The 22,797-nt window shown below is 41.5% G+C and overlaps 1 protein-coding gene across 4 annotated transcripts in view; it reads left to right on the top strand.

The window, feature by feature from the left end:
* The first annotated feature begins 2,011 nt into the window (after positions 1-2,011).
* Positions 2,012-22,797, top strand: part of LOC129830217 (kazrin-A-like) — a 223,939-nt gene continuing 203,153 nt past the window's right edge. For all 4 annotated transcript variants that reach the window (XM_055892597.1, XM_055892596.1, XM_055892603.1 and 1 more), the window contains exon 1: positions 2,012-2,686. In XM_055892597.1, the coding sequence (XP_055748572.1) occupies positions 2,491-2,686 (196 nt within the window). In that variant the 5' untranslated portion in view covers positions 2,012-2,490. The remainder of the gene's footprint in view (positions 2,687-22,797) is intronic.

The raw sequence follows: 22,797 nt of genomic DNA, 5'->3' as shown, positions 1-22,797 counted from the left end.
ATTGGCTACTATGACAGCCCATTCAAGCAATTTCCTACTTATGTGTGGATTGGAAGCAGATAATCTCTTATTTGTCAAATGCCATATAATTCCCCACTCAACGTTCCAGAACATCCAGGGAACCAAATATGCTAGCTGGGATGCCTTTATATCCATGACGTGGAGTGTGCAATTGCAAACTTGGGGAAAATGTGACACATGATGTGTTGTTGGTGAGGAGGTGGCCTGCTGTGGTAACACTCTGCAGTGGACACACACGCACGCACGCACACACACACACACACACACACACACACACACACACACACACACACACACACACACACACACACACACACACACACACACACACACACACACACACACACACACACACACACACACACACACACACACACTGTGTAGTGTGTTCAGGTGGCCGAGGTACTACTCAAACAGAGAGGAAATGTAGCGTTGATGAAAAAAGAAGGAAACCATTTAAACTGACCATGACCTTGAATGTGTGTGTGTGTTCAATGTGTTTGTAAGAACGTGTGTTTATGTAAGTCTGTGTGTGTGTGTGTGTGTGTGTGTGTGTGTGTGTGTGTGTGTGTGTGTGTGTGTGTGTGTGTGTGTGTGTGTGTGTGTGTGTGTGTGTGTGTGTGTGTGTGTGTGTGTGTGTGTGGCATGTTTGTACCGTATAAAGGAAACCACTTTGCCACTGTATTTGCTGGGGATTTTCATTACACAGCCAGCCTGACAGCTTTATCCTGCCAGTCAAGCTTGGTCATTTAACTTCTTCCAAAATACAGTGAAAGTAAACATGTAACCATTTATATTTTTTTTCGGTTTGAGTTGATCTCTACTGTTTGCTGTCCTATCACTCTTTTTAATCCTCAATTTCATATCAAAACCATTGTGAATGAGTTTTCTCAACAACAAGTCTGTTTAACACTTGAAATTGAACCAATTTCTATCTGTCTGCTTGCCTTTCAAAATGCTTTAGATGTATGTGAAACATTTAGCATTTGAAAGCAAATAAATCAAAATATCTTAAGTTACAGTTGTGACTGAAATTGAAAGTTTGAAGCTGCAATCTGTAAAACACAACTTCTTTTGATACAATTGCTGCAGATATGTTGATCAACTGTATGATGTACTGTACTGTATCTATGAACTCTGTTGCATTGGAAGGGAAAAATGCTTTTCAACATGATCAATTACCCTCAGATCTCAAAGCAGGTGTTAGTCATTGCAGCTGTTTCCTGTATTTGTAGTATTTTATTCCTCGCTTAAATGAACGGAAGAAATTAGGGGTAGAAGTGCAGAGAGGCGAAGAGAAGAATATAAGGAAGTGGGGGAAAGCGAGAGAGCAGAGGCTTCTCCAGGAAAACATTCTTATGGATCTTTCTTATAGAAATGTATCGTAACATACAGTACAGTGCATGTTTCTCTGTCCTTTAGAGATCAATATTTCATGTAACTTAATTTTTTTTAAAGTTATTATTTATTAGAAAATAATAATGTCAGATTTACACAGTACATTTCTATCTAACACATTCTATATATTGCCCCAATTAATACGCTTCTAGTCTTGCTCACTCAGCCACTAACACATGAGATCCAGAGGACTGTGACACTGACACATTAACACTGCAGGACAAAAGCCAGCTGCAAGCTACACCAGACAAAGCCTCAGCCTGAGTAAGGAGAATTCATTTGGGAAGTGGTGACTATGCAACGCTCTTTGTTGTCCCCCCATATTTATTTTTCCTTCTTCAAGAAATTATTCTCTCACCAGATTCTCTCACAAGGATTTAGGCCTTAGCAGATGTGAGTTCTGCTTTTCCTTACTGTCATAGACAACGAGCTAAAACCTCGTAAGGGAAAAGTCCATGCGGCTGACACCAAAAGTCCATGCAGCAGCACTAACCCCCCCCCCCCCCCCCCCCCCCCCCCCCCCCCATGGTTTCCCTGGACTTGGTACAGTCCATTTAAAAAGGTGCTTGTCATCTCCCAGTGCTCTGTGTCCTTTCAGCAGTCAGCTGCAGGGAGCACATTTCACAGAGGGAGTGCCTGCTCTCTCTCTCTCACAGACACACTCTCTCTGTTCCTCTCTCTCTCTCTCTCTCTCTCTCTCTCTCTCTCCCTCTCTTCCTCTCTGTTCCTCTCTCACTCGCTCTTCCACTCTCTCTCTCTCACACACACTCTCTATCTCATTCTGTTAAAGAACTCTCTCTCACACACACACACACAGTCACACTCGCACATGCACCACAGAGGATAACAGTTTCACAGAACATTTCCCCTTAGCTAATTTGAGGAAAAGGACACACTGCTTCTGAAGGATTTTACTCGCAGTTTTTTCTTAAGAAAATAGTCTAGTAGAGCAGTGCGGAGGAATACAACCGAAGACACGATACAGTTTCATTTTGTTCCTGGACATGGTCAACTTGACAACAGCATGACACCCTCCTGTTTGGATTCCCTCCTCAGGCCAAAATCCTGAAAATGATGGATGACGACAAGCAGCTGGCCCAGAGGATCGAAGGGGCAGTCCAGTCGGCCAGCCAGGAGGTGACCAACCTGCGCTCTGAGCTGACGGCCACCAGCCGCAGGCTGGCCGAGCTGGGGGCCGCCGACCGGGAGCGTGACCCCCCAATAGAGAACCACCACCAACAACACATCCGCCACCACCACCACCATGGTAACAGAGAAGGACCGAGAGAGAGTGTGTGAGAGAGGGAAGAGAATGAGTGTGCGTGTAATTGTCTCATGTGTACGCTGCTTCACGTGTGTGTGTTTGTGTGTGTGTGTGCTTATATGGGTGAAAAAGCCTTGACTCGCAGTTTAAGAGAGAGTGTCTGTGCCTTTGAGGATTTATAGTATGTGTGTGTAATATTGGTGTTTGGGGGGGAGAAGGAAAGGGTGACAGTTGGCTACAAATGGGATGGACCAGAGAGAGGAGCGGGGGTCAATCCACTGTTTGATGTCCACTCACACCTCCCTCACTGTTAAATAATTAACCCCTCCATTTGAACCCTGGAGAGCAGGAGTGGTGCACTTTGGAGGGGTAGTGGTGGAGAGAAGGGTGGGGGGAGAGTGGCAAGTGAGTACCCTCCCTTCCATACTCATACTCTCTACTTTCTCTGCTGGCAGTCTAGCTGGTTCAATACATTCCCCAAGCTGGGCAATGGATCTCTCACTCTGGTGTGAGGGGGGGGGTTGTGAGGGTTGCTGAGGGTTACTGTTTCCAAGTACTGTTTGAATGGCTGCCCATGCTGCAGAATGTGTGTGTGTGTTTGCCCTATCTTGGCTTTGTTTACGGTGTGGCTGGGTTGAGAGCATGTGGATGCGTTGCTATGTCCCATCCACCCCTCGAACACACACGCACACGCACACGCACACGCACACACTCCTGCTGTTTCCTTGCCTGGAAGCTACAGTAGCAATGAACTCTCCCTGAAAGAATATGTTCCATCATGCTATTGGCAGTGTTCTGTAGGTCAGACTTTCCACTCTCAGTCACAGCCAGTTCCCCAAATCTTAGTGAACTGAAAGACAAAGTCTGATACATGGTGAAAAATGTGTCTTCATTGTCCTGAATTACTATTTTGGCGTTTCAATGGAACAAGTCTTTATTTTTCATTGCCTGAAGTTTTTTTCAAAGTTTATTGACTCTACATGTTCTGTATCACTCACCGTGTGTGTGTGTGTGTGTGTGTGTGTGTGTGTGTGTGTGTGTGTACATTCTGGCAGTGGCGAGGCACACACCCGTTGACACAGACTCCGCTGCGCCAGCCTGGAATGCTTTGGTCGTGTGTCAGCATTGTTTTGAATGGACTCTGCTGTCACTTTGTTATTCAGTTATTTCTGTCAGCTCGTGTGTGTGTGTGTGTGTGTGTGTGTGTGTGTGTGTGTGTGTGTGTGTGTGTGTGTGTGTGTGTGTGTGTGTGTGTGTGTGTGTGTGTGTGTGTGTGTGTGTGTGTGTGTGTGTGTGTGTGTGTGTGTGTGTGTGTGTGTGTGTGAGGTGGATATGTGTGTGGGGGAGGGAAAGGAATACATGCGTGTGTGTTTGTGAGTGTGTGACTGTGCCTGTGGTGTGTGTATGTGTGTGTGTGAGAAAGGTGCCTCTGAAAGTGACAACAAGCATTCCGCCGGGCGAGTTTAAATGTTGATGTCACCCTCCCTCATAGAGCCCTCACCATAGAAATGGACTCCAATTGACTTGAATGGGAATGTCTCTTCACTGCTCAGCTGAGAGACCACAAGCATGCTCATTTATTAAACAGAAATATGATTACTGGGGATTTTACTCACAATTAAACAATACCTTTCGGAATTTCTGTTATAATCTTGTATAGCAGTTAAAAACGTCTCCATGTGCAGTACAATTAAAGGGTTTTAGTTAATTTGATTGAGTATTACTGTTGAAGGGGCGATAGTATTGTGTACGTGGACTGGTGTCTCTGTGTCTTAACTCTTCCCTTGCCCTCTCTTGTTCTCCTCCCCTCTTCCTATAATCCTCTCTTCCTAGCCTGAGTTATGAACATTGGTTGGTGAGTTGTGTAAAAAGGGGGTTTAATTCATCACTAGTTATCGCAGAGGGGGAGGAAGTGTGTCGGGAAGACTGTTGGTTCACTGTGACGACCCTGCTAGCCGGCTAGCGCCTGGGGATTCACTACTGCACACTGCCACCTTTGCACGGGTCCTCCAATTCCATACACATACAGTATCATACAAATGTGGATATTCTATATCGAACTCACACGGTGTAGTGATACATATAATGAACCTGGAATCATAAGGACCTAATCAAATCAAATGTATTTACATAGCCCTTCTTACATCAGCTGATATATCAAAGTACTGTACAGAAACCCAGCCTATAACCCCAAACAGCAAGCAATGCAGGTGTAGAAGCACGGTGGCTAGGAAAAGCTCCCTAGAAAGGCCAAAACCTAGGAAGAAACCTAGAGAGGAACCAGGCTATGAGGGGTGGCCAGTCCTCTTCTGGCTGTGCCGGGTGGAGATTATAACAGAACATGGCCAAGATGTTCAAATGTTCATAAATGACCAGCATGGTCAAATAATAATAATCACAGTGGTTGTCGAGGGTGCAACAAGTCAGCACCTCAGGAGTAAATGTCAGTTGGCTTTTCATAGCCGATCATTGAGAGTATCTCTACCGCTCCTGCTGTCTCTAGAGAGTTGAAAACATTAGGTCTGGGACAGGTAGCACGTCCGGTGAACAGGTCAGGGTTCCATAGCCGCAGGCAGAACAGTTGAAACTGGAGCAGCAGCACGGCCAGGTGGACTGGGGACAGCAAGGAGTCATCATGCCTGGTAGTCCTGAGGCATGGTCCTAGGGATCAGGTACTCCGAGAGAGAGAAAGAAAGAAAGAGAGAAAGAGAGAATTAGAGAGAGCATACTTAAATTCACACAGGACACCGGATAAGACAGGAGAAATACTCCAGATATAACAGACTGATCCTAGCCCCCCGACACATAAACTACTGCAACATAAATACTGGAGGCTGAGACAGGAGGGGTCAGGAGACACTGTGGCCCCATCCGATGATACCCCCAGACAGGGCCAAACAGACAGGATATAACCCCACCCACTTTGCCAAAGCACAGACCACATACCACTAGAGGGATATCTTCAACCACCAACTTACCATCCTGAGACAAGGCCGAGTATAGCCCACAAAGATCTCCGCCACGGCACAACCCAAGGGGGGGCGCCTACCCAACCTAATATGTGTTAAGATCTGTATGTAGATATGCACAAACATGTGCACGGACGCAGACACATGCACATGCACGCACACGCACACACACTCACACACCCAGGGGGGGTTGCCTCCCTCAAGACGTCATTGGACTAATTTGGGTCGGCTGCCTGGCTGTTTAGTAGCTGGAAGAGCATTCACGGGCACCTTGCCCTGGTTCACTATACTCTGCCTCGCCTGCTCTCTGAATAACCTGCTGGAGGTTCTCTGGGGTACAATAAAACAAAAATATATAGAACTCTCGCACACACGATTGTACCTAAGCTTCTTGTCAAATTTTTGGTCAGAAACGTTTCTCAGAACTTCGGTGACAGAGCACACAGGATTGCATTGTTCTGTGTGCTTGTATGTCTGCCTTGATTGTAGCTTTTCAAGTGTTTTCAAGCATGGCATTTTTGACGAAACCCCCTGAATAAATGCGGACTGAATAAATATTCACTTGACCGTGTGACACCATCTCAGTTGTTCGAGCCTTTACTCTGATAGGCTGTGACGATGGACTTCCTTGTGATTCATAGCCAGCCTGCTTTGAAAAAATATCTTGCCAACTATTTCTTAATGTGAATCGGAACTCATTAAATACTTGTACATGTTGCCACGGCAATTAGTCATCTTGAGCAACGGAGTAGAGCATATCTTGAAGATAAATAAAGAAACAGTGCAAAGACATTTTAATCTTTCTAGAAGGTGATCAAAGCAGAACAGGCCTATTAAATAATTTAGTGTAGAGGAGTGGGTGTCTCTGTAGAGGATCAATGGTGGATGCTAATGCTAATACTATAGAGCTGCTATTCTGCTTACGAAAAGGCTTTCTTTTCATTGTTCATTGGTTATTTAACATCATTCTAATGATAGCTGAACCCGCTGTGCTTAGTGAAACATGAAGCGTAGGCAGCAACAGGCTATAGGAAATGTAGTGAAAAAAGTAATTGTAATTGCTAACGGTTTTAGCATTAGCTGCTATACTTTAATTAACCTGACAGATACATCAGAGGGATGAGGGTGATTGGTTGAAAGAGGTTTTATTTGGTTGTTTCTTGACTGACTGTGCAGCTTGTTTGACGTCTTCTTACCTTTCATACTCTAAAGCACACATACGCATGCACACACGCACTCACACATACGCATGCACACACACACATGCACGCACACACACACACACTCATGTACAGACACGCACACACCAATATTGGTGTCCAGTAGCGTTGGCTAACATGCTGTTTCACTGAGATTGTTGCTCTCTGAGTAAGTGTGATTTCTATGTGAGTACAGAGCACCACTATTCACAGTAGGGCTTCATTCTGTGAAAAGCAACACATCCAGGGGAGAGTCTACAGCATAAACATTGACTAGAAGAGTGGAGATGTCTATCTTGTTCTTTTGTGCACCTGTGTACACATTTATAAGTAACAGCATCTGCCATCCCTGTATAGGTGTATAATTAAGCAATAAGACACGAGGGGGTGTGGTATATGGCCAATATACTACGGCTAAAAGCTATTCATAAGGACGATGCAAGGTGGAGTGCCTGGACACAGACGTTAGCTGGCCATATACCACAAACCCCAGAGGAGCGTTATTGCTATTATAAACTGGTCATCAACATAATTAAAACAGTAAAAATAAATGTACTCATGGTATACTGTCTGATATACCACGGATTTCAGCCAATCAGTATTCAGGGCTTGAACTACCCAGTTTATAATAAACTGTATATACTCAATGGAATAAATAGTAAGTACATATCTTTATACGCTGGCGCTCATCGTTATCTTGAAATATATTTTAACACATTCCAGACAAGGATGCATCCCCATCGAAAAAGTCATTTGGAATGAGGCTTTTAAATCCTGCCTCTTTCAAAACGTCAGATAGTTTTTCTCCACCGCTCTGGAATCCTCTTCAATTGCAAATGCAATTTTTGAAATGTCTTTTGTCAGGGCTGTTTTAAATGTCAGCAGTCTTTCCTATTGAGGGGACTATGTTTGCATCGAATGAGTTAGAGACACACATTAACGGGCAACAGTGATGTCTGGAATGTATTTTTAAAACATTGTTACAATCGTAAATTCAGGTTCTCTAATGTACTTTAAAAACTTTTCTCAATAGGGGGGCGCTGTTTTGACTTTGTAGAAATTCGTTCCCAAATTAAACTGCCTCGTACTCAATTCTTACTCCTACAATATGCATATTATTATTACTATTGGATAGAAAACACTCTCTAGTTTCTAAAACCGTTTGAATTATATCTGTGAGTAAAACAGAACTCATTTTGCAGCAAACTTCCTGTCAGGAAGTGAGAAATCTGAAATTGGGCACTCTGTTCCAGGGTCAGTTTATTAATTTGCATGTAATCTATGGGTCGACATGCACTGCATACGCCTTCCCCTAGATGTCAGTAAGCAGTGAGAATTGGAATGGGGTGTCTAGGTAGATCTGAGGCCGTACAAAAGCTCTTGGAACCGGGTGTGCAGTCTTTTCAACGTTCGTCATGACGCAAGACAGACCTCCAGGATTGCATTCAGAAAAGCTCTCGTTATAGGCGTTAGATATATCCGGCTCTGATTTTATTCGATATAGGTGTTAAAAACATCATAATGTAGTTATTTTAAACCGAGTTATATCAGTTTATATCAGTATATTGCGATTTTCGGTATTTTATTTGTGCTGCGTTATAGTGAGTTGGACACGTCTTCGCCACATGGCTAATGTTTGCTGCTAATTCCAAAGTTGAAGACGACAATCTACAACCGAGCAACGATTTTTCTGGACAAAGGACAACTTGCACAAGATTCTGATGGAAGCTCATCAAATAGTAAGAACTATTTATGATGTTAATTTGTTGTTCTGTTGAAAAATGTTAAACTATTATTCCGCCATTAATTTCGGTGCGGTCTCGCTTTAACGCACGCTGTATGTCGTTGTAACGTTAATTTAAAAAATCTAACACAGCGGTTGCATTAAGAACTAATGTATCTTTCATTTGCTGTCCAACCTGTATTTTTTAGTCAAGTTTATGATTAGTTATTGATTAGATTAGGTGCCTCTCCCAAGATTTCTCCCGACATTTTGTTTGCATTTTGGCTACTATTCATATTGTATAACCACGATTTGTGCCGCTAAATATGCAAATTTTTGAACAAACCATATATGTATTGTGTAATTTGATGTTATAGGACTGTCATCTGAAGAAGGTTAGTGAATAATTTTATATCTTTTGCTGGTTTATTCATTATCGCTACTGTTGGCTTGAATCAATGCTGTTGTGTGGTTGGCTATTGTAGTAAGCTAATATAATGCTATATTGTGTTTTCGCTGTAAAACACTTAAGAAATCTGAAATATTGGCTGGATTCACAAGATCTTTGTCTTTCATTTGCTGCACACTGTGTATTTTTCATAAATGTTTTATGATGAGTATTTAGGTAATTCACGTTGCTCTCTGTAGTTATTCTAGTTGCTTTGGTGAGAGTTGTGATGGTGGCTGCAATGTAAAACTATGATTTATACCTGAAATATGCACATTTTTCGAACAAAACATATGCTATACAATAAATAGGTTATCAGACTGTCATCTGATGAAGTTGTTTCTTGGTTAGTGACTATTTATATCTTTATTTGGTCGAATTTGTGATAGCTACCTATGCAGTAAAAAAAATGGTGGAAAAAAAAGTTGTGTCTTTTGCTATCGTGGTTAGCTATAATAGAAATACATATTGTGTCTTCCCTGTAAAACATTTTAAAAATCAGAAATGATGGCTGGATTCACAAGATGTGTATCTTTCATCTGGTGTCTTGGACTTGTGATTTCATGATATTTAGATGCTAGTATTTACTTGTGGCGCTATGCTAGGCTATGCTAGTCAGCTTTTTTACTGATGAGGGTGCTCCCGGATCCGGGATTGTGACCAAGTAAAAGTTAAATGGTGTTTAATGATTTTACTCGTACAGTACTTAACCTGTCTAGGATCAGCGTGGCGCTAGCGGCACACCCCCCCCCCCCCCCCCACTGAAAAACCAGTGCCGCGAAATTAAAAAAAAATATATTTTTAAAATATTTAACTTTCACACATTAAAGTCCAATACAGCTAATGAAAGACACAGATCTTGTGAATCCAGTCAACATTTCCGATTTTTAAAATGTTTTACAGGGAAGACACAATATGTAAAGATGTACATCTATTACCTAAAAACACATTAGCATAATCCACCATCTTTTATTTGTCCACCAACACCAGTAGCCATCACCAATTCGGCTAAACTAAGATATTTATAGCCCCTAACCAACAAAAAAACTCATTAGATGACAGTCTGATAACATATTTATGGTATGGGATAGGTTTTGTTAGAAAAAAGTGCATATTTCAGGTAGATGGCATAGTTTACAATTGCACCCACCATCACAAATGGACTAGAATAATTACAATGAGCAACGTGTTTACCTAACTACTAATCATCAAACATTTCGTAAAAATACACAGCATACACGAATCGAAAGACACAGATCCTGTGAATACAGACAATATTTCAGATTTTCTAAGTGTCTTACAGCGAAAACACAATAAATCGTTATATTAGCTTAGCACATAGCAATTAGCAGCCCAGCATTGATTCTAGCCAAAGTGAGCGATAAAAGTCAACATCGCCAAAAGATATTAATTTTTTCACTAACCTTCTCAGAATTCTTCCGATGACACTCCTGTAACATCACATTACAACATGCATATACAGTTTGATCGAAAATGTTTATATTTAGCCACCAAAATCATGGTTAGACAATGTGAAATGTAACTCAGCTGGTCAGAATTTGTCCTTGCGCCACTTAGACAGTGATCTACTCTTATACATAAATACTCATAAACGTGACTAAAAAATATAGGGTGGACAGGGATTGATAGACAATTTAATTCTTAATACAATTGCGTTATTACATTTTTTAATTTATCCTTACTTTTCAATACAGTTTGCGCCAAGCGAAGCTACGTCAAAAAACATGGCGTCCTAAGCCACTAAAATGTTTCGACAGAAACACGATTTATCATAATAAAAATGTCCTACCTTGAGCTGTTCTTCCATCAGTATCTTGGGCAAAGGATCCTTTCTTGGGAGAAATCGTCTTTTGGTGGAAAGCTGTCCTCTTGCCATGTGGAAATGTCAACTGCGTTCGGGATGAACTGAAAAGCGTGCCCAACTTTTCACATCGTTGCAAAAATAAATGTCCCAAAATCGCACTAAACGGATATAAATTGCTATAAAACGCTTTAAATTAACTACTTTATGATGTTTGTAACTCCTATAACGAGTGAAAAGATGACCGGAGAAATATAACAGGCTAAACTAACGCTTGGAACAGGAGAGGGTCGGTGTCTTCCACGCGCGTTACGCAGCAAGAAAAGACTTGCTAGCTAAAGGTTTTTTTCATTTGTAGGGCCTGTGAACGAGCAATCGACCCCGTTGGAATCGTCATCACGTAAAGGCATCCAGGGGAAGACGTAAGAAGTGTCCGTATAGTCATAGCAACGACAGTGCCCTTTTAACTGACTTCAGAAAAGTGGCCAACATTTCTCAAATCTGACTCCATGTCAGGGAAATTGCTGTAGAATGGGCTCTGTTCCACTTAGAGACAAAATTTCAACTCCTATAGAAACTATAGACTGTTTTCTATCCAATAATAATAATAATATGCATATTGTACGATCAAGGATTTTGTGGGAAGCCGTTTCAAAAATTAGCCACATTAGCATAAATAGTCTAAACAGCGCCCCCATCCCCAACAGGTTAATACAGTTACATAATATGCTACGCTTTTGTAACTGTACAGTTCAAATCCGTATCCATGTCTTTTACACTGGTAAATTATAGACATGTATGCAAAATCAGGAAACATGTTATTTTTACACATTTTTATGACCTCATCATTAGTTGACCTTTAATGTTTAACTGGCACTGTGAAAACAGGTGCTCGTCAGTTCAGCACTGTAGTACCCACAGCATTTCCCACATAGGTATTGACTGCAGCAGACGGAATGAGGCCGGGATGAACTGGGACCAGAAATCGGCCAAGGCATTTCCAACACACTTGTCCATTCCTTCCCTTGAGGCCCCAACACCGGCCCATTTTTTTCCTAGATGCCACCATTATTAGCCAAATAATAATACTTTCTTGCAAAACCCCCAATTTAGACTGGCCCACTGGACAACAATTTGGCCAGCCCATCTGGCATTTAACTAAACTGCCCTATGGTCTTAGGAACGAGCGTGGCGTTATCACAGTCTTATCAGAGTTAGGTGCAGAATGCCACAGTTGATACCAGGCACAGGTTTGGCCATGACTCCCATCTGAACTTTGAGAGTATGATAAAGCACTATGTATATTTGATTATTTATTATTAATAGTCCAGCACTGTCAATATGTAAGAGGATGTTCAATTCCACTACTCTAGGGGAGCTGTTGTCTGCTGGCATTCTTTGTGGTTGATTGGCTCCAAAGTTTCCGGCGCTGAATGAAAGCAATGATGTAGCTGACATTTGTATATTTTATTGTACTACCTAATGTATATTGAAGAAGCTCCTTCTGTTCAAAAAGCACAGACTCAAATTAGTTCCGGTATTGATGAAGTTGGGATGTTTTTGCCTAAATAGTTGCTGATGAATTTAATGACCTGTGCAAAGGACATTTATATTGTCCTCTTTAGGTTTCAAGATTTTATGGCGCGTTTTATAGCCATTTACTTTAAACTGGTATAAACCAGATGGAGGCTCACAAAAAATAGCCCTCAACAGCTCTATTGAAAATGCAAGAACTGTAAATGTCTGATAGCTACTGCATTATTACTCTCCTGATGCTGACTGCATTATAACTCTCCTGATGCTGACTGCATTATAACTCTCCTGATGCTGACTGCATTATAACTCTCCTGATGCTGACTGCATTATAACTCTCCTGATGCTGACTGCATTATAACTCTCCTGATGCTGACTGCATTATAACTCTCCTGATGCTGACTGCATTATAACTCTCCTGATGCTGACCGCATTATAACTCTCCTGATGCTGCCTGCATTTTAACTCTCCTGATGCTGACCGCATTATAACTCTCCTGATGCTGCCTGCATTTTAACTCTCCTGATGCTGACTGCATTATAACTCTCCTGATGCTGACTGCATTAACATACAGTACATAATGAACCTAAAGAGGAAATGATTACCTATCAGAAATTGGGTTTAAATGGAATGGTCCAAAATGGTAGGATTAAAAGCATTATAAAAGATATGTTGATTATGTTTTTCTTATTACTTGCATGAGAATCTTCATTTACGTTTATTAGGTAAGCTTGTGTATGAAGCATATGCTTGGTTATTGAGTGTGTACATTGCTCTGTGACACATCCAGTAACTCTCCGCATCCCCAATCCATGGATTTTTGAGTAGGACTGGAGAAAGTGCCCAATCACCAGAAGGCCATAGCACACCTGCAGTGGGTTCATTAGACAACCAATCACAGCGGGGCAATCACACACAGACACACGCATGTGGGCAACACACACAGACACACACACACACACATCTGCCCACCCTTCTCTGACATGTGTTGTGGGTTTGTTACAGTGTATTCAGAGACGGTATTTGAGGGGCTTCAGTGAGTAAAGGTCCTCCAGGTCTCAGATGTTTTGAGTTGGTTATATTAACATATTATTTACGTTAATGAGGCCCAGAGGTCTCCAGTGTGTCGATTGGCCCTTTGTCCTTCAGCTGTCGGATGTAACAGCTGATCACTGATGGCTCTCTCCTAGTCCGGGACAGATGGCCTTTGCGCAGTCCGCCTGTGCTCGGTAATCAGTGATGTTGTTGCACATATTCCGCTGCCATTAACTGCAACTGCCTAGCGAGGGCTTGTCATGCTGAACCAGAGAGGGGGGAGAGAGGAGAGGAACGCCCTGTTCTAAAACAATTCTATGACAAGAAATGTGAGTGCAAATTCCCTCACTAAGTGAAAAGTCCGTTTCTTTCCTGGAGAAAGTTGCTTGAAGGAGGATGGCACTGTTAGGCTATGCTATCACTCAACGGACCATGTTTTTCCCACTTGTATCCTCGGCTAAACCACTGGTAACAAATCATTAAAACCCTCATTCATTTGATGAAAGGATTAATTCATTGTGAAGAATTGCTCTGATTAAAACAATAAGCTTCTACATTCATTCTTAGATAGCCTCCATTTAAAGATGTTTGCTAATGGCCTAGCCAAAAGTCTACAATTATCCCTGTAAGTCTTTATTAACTTCATGATCACCAATCTAAAAGGGCTTGAAACAGCTTTAAGAGACAAGGAAAGGGGACAAGGAAAGAGGACAGGATATTATTAAGGGCTATATCAGGACACCACCAATTGAATGCTATTGCTTCTGCACCATAAGACTCTCCTAAAGAAGCCACTCCTAGCCAAGAGAATGGGCATTACTGAAATAATGGGCTGAGATGGGAGATATAGAGAAGCGTGTGGCAGCCAACCCCCCAGTGTTTTGGGAATGATGTGAGCTGATGGTGTGTGTGTCTGCTGCAGGGCTGGGGATATTGTCACCACAGCAATTATTCAAGATGAGGCGCAGGGAGAATATCTCCTGTGGCAGCGGGCCGATGATGAAATGGCATTTTCTTCTGTTCCATTCTCATTTCTCGGGCAGTTGCTTAACGGATGTGATTTCTGTCTATGTCCTTCTGCTCACTGAGGTCTCTGGGTGGAACAGGACATTTGCTAGTCTGAGCGGTACAGTCCAGAGGGCATCAGTGTGTGTGTATGTGTGTGTGTGTGTGTGTGTGTGTGTGTGTGTGTGTGTGTGTGTGTGTGTGTGTGTGTGTGTGTGTGTGTGTGTGTGTGTGTGTGTGTGTGTGTGTGTGTGTGTGTGTGTGTGTTTAGTGAGCAATTTTGATGACTTTGATGTCACTGTATGCTGTCTGCATGTATGGGATTTGCTATGGGATTTGTAAAAAATGTATTGTCCTTGCACAGTAAGTAAACCTTGTCTGAGCTATAATGGCCCATGGGGCAGGAGCATATCTTCTGTTTCTGTTGTGTGAGGCAGCTTGATGTACACACCCTGGACAAGTCACTAGTCCTGCACTGTCATTGGTTATAATCACGTTAGAAGCAATGCAAAGCTGTGCGGTAGGAGTCAGCAGTGCCCCTGCTTTTTTTCCCTATAGTCACATTGCAACATTTCCTGAGTCATGTTCATTAGGGGCACACAACAGAAAGTGTTTGCAACAGAAAACTAACATTTGCATATTTTATTAGACAATTACAGGTAGTCTCCTTGTTTCTGTTTTTTTTATCAGTTTGGTGCCAAATGAACATGAGCTAAGAATGAAGCCAGTGTGTTTTTCCCACATTCGGTCCAGTTTGTCATGAAGTATAGTGGGGTTGAAATTATTGGCACCCTTGATAAAGATGAGCAATAATAACTGTACAAAAATAAATATTGATCTACAGTTGAAGTCGGAAGTTTACATACACTTAGGTTGGAGTTATTAAAACTCATTTTTCAACCACTCCACAAATTTCTTGTTAACCTGTCTAGGCTGAGGGTGCCGCTAGCGGCACTCTCCCCCCCCCCCCACTGAAAAGGCAGAGCCGCGAAATTGAAAAAAACTTTTTTTTTTTTAATATTTAACTTTCACACATTAAAGTCCAATACAGCTAATGAAAGACACAGATCTTGTGAATCCAGCCAACATGTCCGATTTCTAAAATGTTTTACAGGGAAGACACAATATATAAAGATGTAAATCTATTACCTAAAAACACATTAGCATAATCCACCATCTTTTATTTGTCCACCAACACCAGTAGCTATCACCAATTTGGCTAAACTAAGATATTTATAGCCCCTAACCAAGAAAAAAACTCATCAGATGACAGTCTGATAACATATTTATGGTATGGGATAGGTTTTGTTAGAAAAATGTGCATATTTCAGGTAGATGGCATAGGTTACAATTGCACCCACCGTCACAAATGGACTAGAATAACTACATAGAGCAACGTGTTTACCTACTTACTAATCATCAAACATTTCGTAAAAACACACAGCATACACTAATCGAAAGACACAGATCCTGTGAATACAGACAATATTTCAGATTTTCTAAGTGTCTTACAGCGAACACACAATAAATCGTTATATTAGCATAGCACATAGCACATAGCAGCCCAGCATTGATTCTAGCCAAAGTGAGCGATAACGTCAACATCGCCAAAATATATTATTTTTTTCACTAACCTTCTCAGAATTCTTCAGATGACACCCCTGTAACATCACATTACAACATACATATACAGTTTGTTCGAAAATGTGCATATTTAGCCACCAAAATCATGGTTAGACAATGTGAAATGTAGCCCAGCTGGTGAGAAAATGTCCGTGCGCCATATTAGACAGTGATCTACTCTTATACATAAATACTCATAAACGTGACTAAAAAATATAGGGTGGACATCGATTGATAGACAATTTAATTCTTAATACAATCGCGGAATTACATTTTTTAAATTATCCTTACTTTTCAATACAATTTGCGCCAAGCGAAGCTACGTCAAAAAACATGGCGTCCTAAGCCACTAACATTTTTCGACAGAAACACGATTTATCATAATAAAAATGTCCTACTTTGAGCTGTTCTTTCATCAGTATCTTGGGCAAAGGATCCTTTCTTGGGTCTAATCGTCTTTTGGTGGAAAGCTGTCCTCTTGCCATGTGGAAATGCCAACTGCGTTCAGCATGAACTGGAAGCGTGCCCAGCGATTCACAGCGTTTCAGAAATAAATGTCCCAAAATCGCACTAAACGGATATAAATTGCTATAAAACGCTTTAAATTAACCACCTGATGATGTTTTTAACTCCTATAACGAGTCTTAACATGACCGGAGAAAGATTACTCCCAACACTAATGCTTGGAACAGGTGCGGGTCGGTGTCCTCCACGCGCATAACACAGCTCCAAAAGACTTACTAGCTACAGGGTTTTTTAATTTATAGTGCCTGTGAACGCGCAATCGACCCCATTCAAATCGTCATCACGTAAAGGCATCCAGGGGAAGACGTAAGCAGTGTCCGTATACTCATAGCAATAACTGTGGCCTTTTAACTGACTCCAGATCAGGGGCCAACATTTCTGAAATCTGACTCCATGTCAGGGAAATTGCTGTAGAATGGGTTCTGTTCCACTTAGAGACAAAATTTCAACTCCTATAGAAACTATAGACTGTTTTCTGTCCAATAATAATAATAATATGCATATTGTACGATCAAGAATTTTGTGGGAAGCCGTTTAAAAAATTACACGATTAGCATAAATAGTGACAACAGCGCCCCCAGCCTCAACAGGTTAACAAACTATAATTATTGCAAGTCGGTTAGGACATTGACTTTGTGCATGACACAAGTCATTATTCCAACAATTGTTTACAGACAGATTATTTCACTTATAATTGACTGTATCACAATTCCAGTGGGTCAGAAGTTCACATACAGTAAGTTGACTGTGCCTTTAAACAGCTTGAAAATTCAAGAAAATTATGTCATGGCTTTAGAAGCTTCTGATAGGCTAATTGACATCATTTGAGTCAATTGGAGGTGTACCTGTGGATGTATTTCAAGGCCTAGCTTCAAACTCAGTGCCTCTTTGCTTGACATCATGGGAAAATCAAAAGAAATCAGCCAAGACCTCAGAAAAGAATTGTAGACCTCCACAAGTCTGGTTCGTCCTTGGAAGCAATTTCCAAATGCCTGAAGGTACCACATTCATCTGTACAAACAATAGTACACAAGTATAAACACCATGGACCATACAGCCATCATACCGCTCAGGAAGGAGACGCATTCTGAGATGAACATACTTTTGTGCGAAAAGTACAAATCAATCCCAGAACAACAGCAAAGGACCTTGCGAAGATGCTGGAAGAAACAGGTACAAAAGTATCTATATCCACAGTAAAACGAGTCCTATATCGACATAACCTGAAAGACCGATCAGCAAGGAAGAAGATGTTTGCCCATAATGACCATCGTTATGTTTGGAGGAAAGGGGGGGGGGGGGGGGGCTTGCAAGCCGAAGAACACCATCCCAACCGTGAAGCACAGGGGTGGCAGCATCATGTTGTGGGGGTGCTTTGCTGCAGGAGGGACTGGTGCACTTCACAAAATAGATGGCATCATGATGAGGGAAAGTTATGTGGATATATTGAAGCAACATCTCAGACATCAGTCAGGAAGTTAAAGCTTGGTCGCAAATGGGTCTTTCAAATGGACAATGACCCCAAGCATACTTCCAAAGTTGTGGCAAAATGGCTTAAGGACAACAATGTCAAGGTATTGGAGTGGCCATCACAAAGCCCTGACCTCAATCCTATAGAAAATTTGTGGGCAGAACTGAAAAAGTGTGTGCGAGTAAGGAGGCCTACACACCTGACTCAGTTACACCAGCTCTGTCAGGAGGAATGGGCCAAAATTCACCCAATTTATTGTGGGAAGCTCATGGATGGCTACCTGAAACGTTTGACCCAAGTTAAAAAAAATTAAGGCAATGCTACCAAATACTAATTGAGTGTATGTAAACTTCTGACCCACTGGGAATGTGATGAAATAAATAAAAGTTTAAATAAATCATTCTCTCTACTATTATTCTGACATTTCACATTCTTAAAATAAAGTGGTGATCCAACTGACCTAAGACAGGGAATTTTTACTAGGATTAAATGTCAGTTATTGTGAAAAACTGAGTTTAAATGTATTTAGCTAAGGTGTATGTAAACTTCCGACTTCAACTGTATATTGTATAATTCAAAAAATGTGGTTATATTATTTTATACTAATACAATTGCTCAGAGAAGGAGATTTAGTCTTGAGATTTTTGTTTAGTAATATTTTTCTCTCTCAAAAAGGTAAGGGTCAAAATGATTGACACCCCTGAAGATTCTTATAAATAAAGTACTCATAAGGTTTAGCATTTGCTTCCATATTCCTATTACTTTTATTGTAAATAAGACATGAATGTGGCTGTTACCATGATTACGGATAATCCTGAGAAAGTTACAGAGAGTCAAATATCATACCCCCAAGACATGCTAACCTTTCACCATGACCAATAACAGGGGAAGATAGAAGCTCCACAAACATAACCAGAAATCACACGCACACATGCTAGACTCAACACCATCGGAACGGTGACGTAAGGGCAACATTCCAGACAAAGCATTAGGCACAGAGAGAGGAGAGGTGGAGATTTGGAGTGACAAAAGTGTGGGAGATGGTTTCATGAACAAGATTCACTGTCATACATATTCAAATTTAAACTGTATCGCTGTATTTTACAAATGTTTGAATTGGCTGGATAGAAAAGGAAAAATATAAAAAGTTGTCTAACTGAAACAGTAAGCTGAACTATAACTGGAGCAATTTCATGTGGCGATTGCATCGTCTTGATTGCGGTGCAGTAATTCCATTCGCCTTCCTCGGCCCAAAATACCCCAACCTCTTGGGTTACACATGCACCCCCTGACTAGGATCCTAAATTAAACTCTGTCTAAGGAGCATGGCTCATGAACAAGACAGGGGTCAAGCCAAAAATGCCACTAGGGACCAGTGCGTGAAATGAGTGACACCATTGATAAAGATGAGCAATTATGAACATAGAAAATAAATAATTCAAATTCTGAGCTACATTGTACGCTCACAACATTTTGGGAATTGCATTATTTTATACCAATACAATTTCTCAGAGAAAGAGAATTTGTTTAACAAGTAATTTATATATTTTTTCTCAAATAGGTAGCGGTCAAAATTATTGACACCCCTAAAAATTCTTATAAATAAAATAGTAAAGTATTTTATTTAGTCCCATATTCCTTGCACACAATGACTACATCAAGCTTGTGACAAACTTGTTGGATGCTTTCCCAGTTGGTTTTGGTCGTGTTTCAGATATATTTTTTGCCCAATTGAAATGAATAGTAAATAATGCATTGTGTTTCTTTTATTGTAAATAAGAATAGAATATATTCATGTGGATGCTACCATACAGATAATCCTGAATGAATCGTGAATAATGATGAGTGAGAAAGTTACAGAGGGTCCAAGATCATACCCCAAAGAAATTCTAAACTCTCACCTTTACCAATAACAGGAGAGGACAGCATCTCTTTCTGTTTTTGTTTGTGGAGCTTCTACATTCTAATTCTGTTCCTCAGTAGATACTGTAGGCTTCAGCAGTGAGATAATGGATGTGCAGACAATAGAAAAGTGAGATTCTGAGGGTGTTTGCCTGATCAGGTAAGAAGACTGGGCAGAGTGGTGTTCTGTTATACCAATATGGATGGGTCTATGTCAGTTACCATCTGCCGCTTGGTCTGACCTGACGCTTTGGTTGTCTTCCAAGACATACACACACATACATAGATATCCTATTGCTCTTTCTGCTGTACCAAATATGCACACTTCCTCCATGTGTCACGTTTAAACCGTCCGCTCCGGCTGTGAATGTGTGTGTGGATCATGGTTGCCTATCCATCAGTGACATGGGCCAGCTGGCGGCGGGTGGCACAGAGATGCAGATTGGGCAAGGCTGGGTGGCAGCAGGGCACTGCAATCAGATGCCACGGCAGCCCGCTGGCACAGACTGGCCCTGCTCAGAGCCATGTGACAGGGTAAGACGGGTGGGATGGGCACGGGGCAGCACAAGAGGAGGAGAGGGAGGCCTCAAAGCGGTGGGAATGAGCCCGACCCTCTGAAGCTGCAGACAAATTGGATAACGCCTCCAGCAGCTTGGATGGGCGTGTGGGATGACATATTGTATGAAGAGGATGGGTTGAGAAGAGGGAGAGCGGGAGAGGGCAGAGGGGGTGGCGAGGGGGACATGGGGCGAAAGGGGGAGGTTAGAGAGAAGATGTGTGTGTGTTATCAAAGCTCCGGTGTCACAATGACAGAGACGGGAGTCATACACACACAAACACACACGGATGCAGATACACACATCCAAATATATTACATACAGTACGCCCACATGTACACATTGATACACACACAAACATGACTGCTCTCATCTCAGCCAACGTAGAGCTGTGCTACCATCTGTGGGGTGGTATGCCCTGTAGTAAGAAGTGTCTATCTCCAACCAGACATGACAGACAGAATACAGAACACAGGAAATTATGTAAAAACAATCAACAACAAAAAAGGTCTAGCTCTTCTTTGACAATTTAATGATATACCTCATCTACACTGAACCAAAATATAAACACAACATGTGGTGTTGGTCCCATGTTTCATGAGCTGAAATAAAAGATCCCAGAAATGTTCCAGAAAAAATAAGCTCAAAACTTTTGTGCGCAAATTTGTTTACATCCCTGTTAGTGAGCATTTCTCCTTTGCCAAGATAATCCACCAACCTGACAGGTGTGGCATATCAAGAAGCTAAATAAACTGCAAGATCATTACACAGGTGCACCTTGTGCTAGGGACAATAAAAGGCCACTCTAAAATGTGCAGTTTTTTTACACATCACAATGCCACAGATGTCTCAAGTTTTGAGGGAGCCCGCAATACCATAAGCCATTTCCAACTTTAGAGAATTTGGCAGTACGTCCAACTAGCCTTTCAACCGCAGACCACGTGTATGGCGTTGTGTGAGTGAGCAGTTTGCTGATGTCAACGTTGTGAAGAGAGTGCCCCATTGTGGCGGTGGGGTTATGGTATGGGCAGGAATAAGCTACATACAATGAACACTATTGCATTTTATCAATGGTAATTTGAATGCACAGAGAAACCGTGACGAGATCCTGAAGCCCATTGTCGTGCCATTCATCCACCGCCATCACCTCAAGTTTTAGCATGATAATGCACGGCCCAATGTTGCAAGGATCTGTATACATTTCCTGGAAGCTGAAAATGTCTCAGCATGTTTGGGATGCTCTGGATTGACGTGTACATCCAGCAATATCCAGCAACTTCGCACAGCAAATGAAAAGGAGTGGGACAACATTCAACACGCAACAACTCTATGCGAAGGAGATGTGTCGCGCTGGATGTGGTAAATGGTGGTCACACCAGATACTGGCTGGTTTTCTGATCCCCATCCCTACCTTTTTTAAAGGTATCTGTGACCAACAGATGCATATTTGTGTTCCCAGTCAAGTGAAATCCATAGATTACGGCTTAATGAATTCATTTCAATTGACTGATTCCCTCATATGAACTGTAACTTAGTAAAATCTTAGAAATTGTTGCATGTTGTACTTATATTTTTGTTCAGTATATCTCTCAGGTGAAATATGTTGAATTGCATGTACTTTAAAAGCCACAGTGTGGTTTAGAAAGTTGTAAATATGACTTGTCTCTGCTTTAAAATGCAATCGACTCTTGGCTTATGAGGTAGTTAGAAACTGCTGTTAAGAGAGGCTGTACTCAACTCTCCATTTTATTCTATGTATCCTAGGAAGTCAAGTATTTAATTGGAGAATTGCCATTTGGGGCTATTTACCAGATGCTTTTATCCAAAGCGACTTACAGTACAGTCATGCATGCATCCAATTTTACGTATAGGTTGCCTTGGGAGTCGAACCCACAATCCTGGAGTTCATTTCCTTTTGAGATCTGGGATAAACTGTTTTACCAATGGTGACAATCTTACTTGGTATTAACTTAGTAGCACAAAGTAACAGAGAAACACTTTCCCTCAAAATTGAATCAAACTAAAATAGCTGTACCGAACATGATGCAGTCAAAGAGCTGAAGTTCAATATTTACGGGACGTAACTCATCTTTTCATCTCGTCTTTCCACTTTGTATTCTCTCCGTGAATGTCTTCACTGGAGATTGGCTGTTGCTCGGACAAAACTGACGGAAGTCAAAATATGGGAACACACGTGCCAACCTAAGGTGTCAATTGTCTTGTATAACTAATAGAAGCTTGTTCTTGGCTTAAGAACGTGTCTTCTCATCGTCTTTCATGTTATTGATTGGGAGATAAACAA

This window comes from Salvelinus fontinalis, chromosome 31 (assembly GCF_029448725.1).
Source record: "Salvelinus fontinalis isolate EN_2023a chromosome 31, ASM2944872v1, whole genome shotgun sequence".
NCBI lineage: Eukaryota > Metazoa > Chordata > Actinopteri > Salmoniformes > Salmonidae > Salvelinus > Salvelinus fontinalis.
Note: the sequence above shows the minus strand (reverse complement) of the source record. Positions and strands in the feature narration are given on the sequence as shown.